Source organism: Onychomys torridus, chromosome 2 (genome assembly GCF_903995425.1).
Source record: "Onychomys torridus chromosome 2, mOncTor1.1, whole genome shotgun sequence".
Taxonomy (NCBI): Eukaryota; Metazoa; Chordata; class Mammalia; order Rodentia; family Cricetidae; genus Onychomys; species Onychomys torridus.
This window is the reverse complement of record NC_050444.1, coordinates 142,170,528-142,179,540: the sequence shown is the minus strand read 5'-3', so window position 1 is coordinate 142,179,540 and position 9,013 is coordinate 142,170,528. Positions and strand designations below refer to the sequence as shown.

At 50.5% G+C, this 9,013-nt stretch overlaps 1 protein-coding gene across 3 annotated transcripts in view; it reads right to left on the bottom strand.

The window, feature by feature from the left end:
• Positions 1 to 1,224: 1,224 nt before the first annotated feature.
• The window catches only part of Csmd2 (CUB and Sushi multiple domains 2), a 572,883-nt gene continuing 565,094 nt past the window's right edge, over positions 1,225 to 9,013 (bottom strand). For all 3 annotated transcript variants that reach the window (XM_036179375.1, XM_036179376.1, XM_036179377.1), the window contains 5 exons: positions 8,151 to 8,263; positions 5,694 to 5,781; positions 3,985 to 4,123; positions 3,372 to 3,587; positions 1,225 to 2,602 (listed from right to left, as the gene is read on the bottom strand). In XM_036179375.1, coding sequence (XP_036035268.1) covers positions 3,428 to 3,587; positions 3,985 to 4,123; positions 5,694 to 5,781; positions 8,151 to 8,263 — 500 coding nt within the window. In that variant the 3' untranslated portion in view covers positions 1,225 to 2,602; positions 3,372 to 3,427. The remainder of the gene's footprint in view (positions 2,603 to 3,371; positions 3,588 to 3,984; positions 4,124 to 5,693; positions 5,782 to 8,150; positions 8,264 to 9,013) is intronic.

The window sequence follows — 9,013 nt, the reverse complement described above, 5'->3', positions numbered from 1 at the left end:
CCCAGCCCATGAAAGAAGTCATAAAAATGTAAGAAAACCAATGCAAAAATTTATATTTTATTTGAATTCAAAAAATTTAAAATTGCTTTCAAATTCCGGAAAGTACCATAATGCAGAACCCCAGGGGGAAGCCTCATATACAGAGACAGATAAATTAAATGCATATACTGCAGACAAGCCGAGACGGGTGTAGATTACATATTTACAGCAAGTGATGCTTTCTGAAAACCATATTTATACATTTTATTACATTTACAAAAAAAGGCTTCCGCTACCATTTACCTACAATAATGAAAAAAAAATGTACACCTTTTTTTCTGTCTTTTTTGGTACTGTACAAACTTTGTATAATAAAAATATATCTCTGTACAAAAGATTTTTTTGTTTTTGTTTTACTTTTTTTTCCTCATGGGATGGAGGTGGTAGGTAGAGGGGTATGGAAGGTGGGTGAAGGGCTTAATTTGCCTGGTCCCCTTCCAAGCCTCTGGGGTTGAAGAGAAAGTACCCAAGGCCAAAGAGGGTGACACGCAGCAGGTGCTCCTCCAGTGCCTCCAGGGACCTTCCAAGGACACACAGGGTAGGGAGAAGGACAGGGCTGGGGGAGCGCACTGGGTCAGCTGTGAGGAAGTAGTGGGAAGGAGCCGAGAAACCCCTGTATTCCTTACCAGGGGCAGAAAAGAATGAGCATGAGCAAATTTGTCTAGACTGGTCCTCTCCCACCTGGTGCAAGGGTGCTGAGTCCCAGAGTGTGTGTGGGATGCCTACCCTTGCTTTCTTCGATGCATCTGCCGGAACCTGACACCCCTTACTTCAGCCCCTTGTCATCCAGCTCTTCTAACTGTTCCAATCCTGGGGGGGGGGGGCAGGGAGAACTGTGAGGCTCTGCCCCTCCACTCCACACATTCTATGTTATTTTGATATGCCCTATAAACATCGGAGGCTGGCATCCCCGTGAAAGCAGGGGTGTACTCTCATAAGGACCTTCCCGAGGACAGAGAAAGTGACTCTAAACGTCATCATGTTGATCTCTAAACTCACAAGCTTCCCGACCACACTCATATGGAGTTCATAATGACCTAAACACAGTGACATTGTCTAAATCAGTGGTTCTCAATCTTCCTAGCGCTGCAACCCTTTAATATAGTTCTTCACGTTGTGGTGGCCCCCAACTGTAAAATTATTTTCGTTGCTATTTCATAACTGTACTTTTGCTACTGTTATGAATCATAATGTAAATATCTGATATGCAGGATGGTCTTAGGTGACCCCTGTGACAGGTTCATTTAACCCCCAAGTTGAGAACCGCTGGTCTAAATGAATCCAAGCCACCTGCAAGGAGCTGGAGAGAGGGTGACTTTCACTCACTTTTGACTAAGGAGCTGCCAGGTCCTCTGCTATGGTTGTGGGCTGTTGGAAGCTGAAAGTCGAGCACCAATTCAGGAGGCTGGGGTGCTGGGTCCTTGACCTGGTGCTGCCCAGGCACAGACAGCTGAGCCTAGATTAGACATGGGCATCCTCCTGTGGAGATTCCCCTGCCTTCCTGTCTTTGGTGCCCATTGTAGCCCTGGGATTTTTGGCAGCAGGTGCAGTAGACGTCACGGTCAGAGAGATTCGTGTTTGCCTCTGCTGTCCCCAAACACTGTGGCTCATGCCTCCATCTTTCCTGACCTCTGCGTGGGAGTCACAGGTCCTGCTTTGATGGTGTTTTAGGAACTGGAAATGCCACATAAAGAGTCAGGCACAGAGAATACATCATGAGGCAGCGGCCACCACCTTGTGGGAGCCAGGGCTGCCTTGCTCTGGTCCAGAGTCTTCTCTCTCCTCTTAGTCAGTTGACAGGCAGAAGTGACCCTGGTTTTCTTGGTCAGACTCCTGTTCTATGCCCCAACCCTGACACTGCTTTGCTCTTCTTTTCCAAAGGTGCCCAGGACCCAAGTGACTTTTTAATTCACTGGGTTTAGAACTCGATGCCATTATGGTTGAAAAAAGTTGGATTACCAAACTATGTCTGAAGATCCGACCCTGGCCCCCACCTTTCTTCAAGGATATCATTGTGCACGTGGAACCACCCCTGCAGACAGGTGGCTTCTGCATACTACCTACCATGAGATGTGTCCTACTTAGTCATTCTCCATATCCCCACACATGGGAGAGGGACATGTTGATTTGAGAGGTAATGGTGCCTCCCCCATCATTTCTTCTGTGTTTGTGGGGAACAGTGTCCAGGGCATCTTACACACACACACACACACACACACACACACACACACACACACACACTTCCCTTTTTCAATCCTCTGTGTTCTCTTCCATGGGACACAGTGAAGGAGAGGCTGTGTGTGTGTGCGCGCACGCGCTCGGGCACACACCCACAATTCACTCTGCTGTTTTAATCCATGATCTGCCTTCCTCCATCTGCAGCCCTTCTTCCTTTACTGCCCCAGCCAGGGCATAGTGGGGTCCTCTCCAGGGTAGCAAGCACAGATGGCGGCAGGGCGAGCCAGGGCCTGAGTCCCAGCAGTGGCAGACGTAGGCGGAGGGACAGACGAAGATGGGCACTGGGCACTGTGCTCAGGGGAGCTCCTTCCTGCCCCCTGGGGAGCTGGGAACCAACAGACCACAGCAGGTTGGAGGAGGAGAGGAAGGGGTGGGGTGAGGTGGGAACAGAAGTGGGCGGGACAAAGAGGCAAAGCCAAGCAGGAAGAAAGAACGGAAAGGCATCAGTTGGGTCCATCTTCTGTTTTTGGTTTTTAGTCTTCTCAAACTGGGGATGGGAACATGTAGGGAGTGCGTGATGGCAGAGCACTTATTACCCCCCCCCATGTGTGTGTGTGTGTGTGTGTGTGTGTGTGTGTGTGTGTGCACAGACGTGCTGTACCTGCATGTTTGCATTGCATAGACACACATTGTGAGGGGCTCATGTATGCATGTATGTGTGTGGAGGCCAGATGTTGACTTTGGTATCTTCACACATCAACTAGTCTGGCAGCCAGCTTGCCCCAGACAATGGGATTACAGGCAGTTGCCACATCCACTTGGCTTTCATGTGAGTGCTGAGAATCTGAACCCCAGCCTTCAACTTGCGTGGTGAAAGCTTTCATCTGAGCTATCTCTCCAGCCCCCAAGCCCTTGTGGGTAAACTTTCCACCTGGGGGTTAAATTCCGACCCACTCTTCTGAGGTGTGTGGTCTCGTTCAAGTTCATTAACGTTCATGTGCTTAACTCCAGTTTCCTCATTGGCATGAGTGTCCTCATGCAAGCTCTTTGTGCCTGTGATGTGGGAGTGTCCGTATATGCAGGAGCAGTGCACACACAGGCCCCTGTGCCCCCTGCGACTGGTCTGTCTCCCACCCTCCAGCCCCCAATCTCACCGGCTGCTGGTGGCGGGGCTCTCGGTGACGGTGGCAGTAGCAGCCAGGCCTGGGGGCTATACCGCTGTACACACCGTGCTGACTGTGAACTCCGCCTCGTTGTTCATGATGTCTGTGGGCTGGATGCTGCGGTCATACATGGGGTTCTCAAATGTGGCCCGAACATTTGTGTTCTCGTGACCAGCATAGCCATTGAATGGAACTTTGGGTCTTCTCCTGGGAATAAGAGACAGTGATCTCGAATTAAAGGGCAAGACACAGGGTCCAAAGCAAGAGAGGAGAGGGATTTTCCCCCTTTTAGAAAGTTACTACATTCTTCTGGGTCAGGAGGTGCTGGCTGGGATGGGGTGGGCTGGGTACTTAGTTGCATTCCTCAGCCTCTGCTTTCAGGGTACTAGGGCTGGGTACAAAGCTGCTCTCCTTGGCCTCTGCCTTCAGGGTACTAGGGCTGGGCACACAGCTGCTCTTTCTGGCCTCTGCCTTCAGGGTACTAGGGCTGAGTACACAGCTGCTCTTCCTGGCCTCTGCCTTCAGGGTACTAGGGCTGGGTCTGCCTTCAGGGTACTAGGGCTGAGTCCACAGCCGCGCTCCCCAGCCCCTGCCTGCACAGTACCTGTGCTTGTAGAGATAGAGCACGAAGCCCGCAATGATGAGGGCGATGAAAGGCACCAGGATGGCAGCTGCCACTGAGCTGCTGTTGGAAGCAAAGTGGCGGCCAATGGACTCGGGATCTGACTCCAGCAGCCTGAGGTCTGCAAAGTGCCAACGCATAACACTCAAGTCACAGACTCACCTGGAGGTGATGTTCCCTGCAGGCCACGCTACCCCGCAGCAGAGCACCAGGTACTGTCACATGCTCTGGTTCAGCTGGTACACCCGACACCCATGCCCAGACCTCAGCTGCCTGCTTCACACTCTTAGATAGCTCCCTGGAGGCCACTGGGAATTTGCCTGCACCAGTACCAGTACCATTGTGTACCATACCAGTCACATTGTGTACCAAGGACTGTGCGGGTGGGGAGTGGGGTGGGGAGGGGGAGAAGAGGGGAGGATGCAGGCAGGGTGGGGGTGGAGGACTGACTTCCCATCTCTCCTCAGGGTCCCCAGGGAAAACACAACAGCAAAACAGCAGGGAGATGAACTTGAAACCCTATTTATGAACATGACCTTCAAAGGATGCAGTTCTTTGGAAGTTTCTACACTTTTCCTGGCCATCAAAGCCTTTTTCCAGATGAAAACTTTCATCAGATGAAGCCATCTCTCTCTCTCTCTCTCTCTCTCTCTCTCTCTCACACACACACACACACACACACACACACACACACACACACACACAATCTCACTATGAGGCTAGATTGCCATGGCTAGAGTGAGGTGGGGGGGTAGGCTCACAACTCACCCCATTGACTCCTTGTGAAGGGCCGCCTAACTGGGGGGCTAGGGCCACCTAACTGTGGGGCTAGGGATCAGTGAGGGACAGGGAGTGGGCCGTGGAACTTTGTTTGCTGGGGTCTTCCCAGTGCTTCACTGAGGGTTCTGGGACTGTCTCAGAAGGTGTAAGAGCTGCTGCATGTTGGAGCCCTTGAGGGCAGAGCTGAGATGATTGTGTGGAGGCGTAGAGAGAGAGGCGTGCCAGGAGTAGATCTGAGCTGACTGGAGAGAGAACTTTCTGGAGGTTAGAGCCGTTGCAGAAGGGAATGGATTGTCTGGTAGGCAGGAGCCCTGGGGGTGGGAGGTCATAGTGTATGGGATACAGAGGTGGCTTTCAAGGACTCATGATGGCCTCCTGGCTCTTTCTTTACTGCTCTCAAGAAGGTAGGACCCTATCCCCATGATCCAGAGTCTTTGGGTCAGGGCCTATGTCTGGAATGAGGATGTTTCCTTGAATATTTTCAAACACGCAGAGTCCCAGTCTGAGACAGGACAAACAGGAGAAGGTGCCTTGGAATTTGGGTTTCTTGTCTGTGACATAAGGGTAATCTCAGCCTTTGGGAGATTTGCTGAGATTTGATTTGGGAAAACGCTGAGGAAGAAATGACGTTCTAGGGAAGGACAGCCTGAAAGCTCATGTAGGGGTGTTCAGGGATTTCCTGGTCCTTTGGGTATCCAGTGGCCAATATAGCAGCCCAGGGCTGAGTGTCAGGTCTAGGGTCTGTTTTTGGAGCGATACCACAGCTTTTCTGAGTCTTTTCGGTACTCCAGATCCAGATGAGCCTAAGAAACCCTTTCTCAGGTGGAGGAATTCACCAGCTTCCTTCTCTCCCCAGAACACAGCTCCTCCCTGGCCCCTGAGCTCACACCCCCAGGACACATGCTAGTTACCAAGTCTTTGAAAGCCGAACTGCCCAAAGCCTTGGCCCTTGACGGAGCCTTGGTAGACGAAGGTGCCTCCTAAAGACTCTGAGGATACCTGTGATAGCAGGGATGGGGGGGGAGAAAGGGAGAGAGGGGGAGGGAGGGAGGGAGAGAGGGACAGAGGGAGAGAGGGAGGGGGAGGAAGAGGAGAGAGAGGGAGGGAGGGACAGAGAGAGGGGGAGGGAAGGGGAGGGAGAGAGGGGGGAGGGGGGGAGGGAGGGAGGGGGAGAGAGAGAGAGAGAGAGAGAGAGAGAGAGAGAGAGAGAGAGAGAGATAAGACATGTTAGACCAGAGCATAGCTGACATGTTTGTCTCAGTTGGCAGAGCAGGGAAATCTACTAGATGTGAGATAAAGAAAAAAAAAAAAAACCAGTTTCTTTTTCCTTCTCTTTCTTTTTCTGGACTTTTGAGGCAGGATCTCAAACTTCCGTATGGCCAAGGATAGCCATGAACTCTTGTTCCTCCTGCCTCTGTCTCCCAGGTACCGGGACAGGAGGCCTAAGACACTGTCCTTGTCCTTTGGCTTCTACTGTTCACACCACATCATGCTTCAGTTCTCGTTTGTAGAATGGCATGCGTGTCATACTCTGAGGACTTGAGTGACACAGTGATGTCCTCAACGCCATCTTTAGTAGGCCTTGGGCACATGTGAGTGTGGTGATATATTGTGTACCCTCATAAACTTGCCTGAGGATCAGAGGACAGAGCCAGCCATTAGATTAGACATAGAGGCCAGGCAGTGGTGGCACACACCTTTAATCCTATCACTTGGGGGGCAGAGGTCTGTCTGGATCTCCGTGAGTTCCAGGCCACACTGGGCTACATGAGATTGATCCAGTATAGGAGAGAAACAGAGCCAGGCAGTGGTGGCACACACCTTTAATCCCAGTACTTGAGATCTCGTGCCTTTGCTTGGGAAGCAAATGCCTTTAATCCCAGGAAGTAATATGGCAGGGCAGAGAAAGGTATATAAAGTGTAAGGAAGCAGGAACTCACTCTCTTCAGGCTGAGGATTTTGCAGAGGTAAGAACTAGTGGCTGGCTGTTCTGCTTCTCTGATTTTTCAGCTTTCACCCTGATATCTGGCTCTGGGTTTTTTTTATTAAAAGACCATCTAAGACCTGAACATGTGAGCTCTTACTCCTGTGATGAAAACCGACTTGTGGATCGCCACAGAGTTGTTGGAACTATGAGAGAAATGAGCCCCACAGGGTGAACCCATTTTGGAGAGTTTCTGGCAGTTCCAGAAGATATCGTTTTTTTTTTGAGGTGGCTGGGACATAACCTGTCTGTACCTGCCTGCACCTGACCCTCCTGGTGTCCTGTCATGACCTGTCATCTTAGCAGCTGGAGTATGCTTTGAGGATGCTGCGGGTGTTCCTCGAACCCATGTTCCAGGCCTAGGGTGCTCTCTTTGTCTGGTGTCTTCATCTGTTCCCTCAGGCAGACACTGGATGGCTGTAGAAGGGACCCTGGTTGTCAGCTGCTCCTGGTCCCTTGATCTTTATCTTCCCCTGGCCTGACCTCCTCATTCCAGGTCCCATCTTCGACCCTTCCCTTTTTACATCTGGTGATCCTTCTGGCACGGTGGAGACCCTTTGTTCCTTCTCCTCCCTTAGCACTGTTGAATCCATTTTTCCTTCTCAGCTGAACTGCTGCTAAGACTGGTACTGAATACCAGGGACATACGGACACCCTAGGCACATCAGGGAACTAATTGCAGGTGCCAGCCCCTGGAGGAGTCACTTGGTTCTCCAGGTGGGTTTACAAAGCAGAATCTCTCAGCCATGATGCTCCACCTGCTAGGCCTCCTCAACTCTACCTACTCCAGCCTGTTAGACTGGGAGCTGGGACAGGTGAAGTCCATGCTCGACCCTCCTCCCACTGTGAACTCAGAAGGTACCAGCACAAGATCATCACTAGGGACTAGTTACTCCTTCATTAATGTTCTACAATGTGTGTATTTCCCACAAAGACATATAAGGAGACTCCCACCTCTCTCTTCTGTATCCTGGCCTCTGCAGCTGTGCTAAATATGCCCCAGTCCACATCTCAAATCTGAGCACGCATTTCAGGAAGTCATTGGGGGTTCACCTTCTTTCAGCCCATACTCACTGCACTACGGCCTTCACTCTCATACCCTGACCCCTGATTCTTGCTTCCTGTTCTATGGTGGAGCTCACATACGTGTCTGAGAGGGCTCAGACATGGTAACCCTTGACTCTGAGTCTTCAAGCCTCTTTTATCCCCCCTTTGCCTGCTCCATTAGCTGACCAGGACTCTCTGGCTGCTAGTCCTGCTCTTAAGACTCCCTAGGTTTCCATGTGACCCCAACAGTTCCCACATTCTGTCATCCCTTCCCTGCAGCAATCTGGGAATGTGGGTAGGGTACAAGGCCTGGTGGTGACCAATTTGCTGCACTTACGTGGCCATCTAATGCCCAGTGGTCATCTTTGAACTTGTTCACAAAGCTCTCCACAGGCCCCGTGACCTGGTAGACCTGAAGCAGGAGGCGAAAATCTTCCTTCTTATAATTTCCTGGAGAAAGAAAGTAGGTTATACTTGAAACTCTGAAAGAACTTAAAACCCACCTCTGTGTGTGCCAAAGGCATGAGTGAAACGTGCGTGTGGACGCTGGGGGACATGTCCCCTGCACATCTACCGATGCAAAAGCCCAGAATGTGTTTGTATGTGGTTGAACATGGGTGTGTTCAAGAATGTAAAGATGAATCTTGATAACTGAACTACTAGACAGGGATTCTATTTTTGTATGTGTGATCAAAAGTATGATTTTTAGCCAGGTGGTAGTGGTGAATGACTTTAATCCCAGCACTCAGGAGGCAGAGCCTGGCGGATCTCTGTGAGTTTGAGGCCAGCCTGGTCTATAGAGTGAGATCCAGGATAGGCACCAAAACTACACAGAGAAACCCTGTCTTGAAAAAACAAAACAAAACAAAACAAAACAACCAAACCAAACCAAACCAAAACCAAAACCAAAAACTTGGAGGCACAAATGTATTCTGATGGAGTATGTTCATTCCCAAACTGGTATTTGTTTTAAAGTTTCATTTGACATTATTAAAATGTGTGTGTGTGTGCATGTGTGCACATACGCGTGTGTCTGTGTGTGTGGGCATGTACATGTGTGTAGGTACCTGTGAAAGCCAGAGAGCTGCCTTCATGTTGGTGCTGGGAACCAAAGGTAGGTCTTTTAGGTAACAAGTGCTCTTAACCACCAAGCAGTCTCCCTCAGCTCCCAAATTGGAATATTTTATCCCACAGATGTGA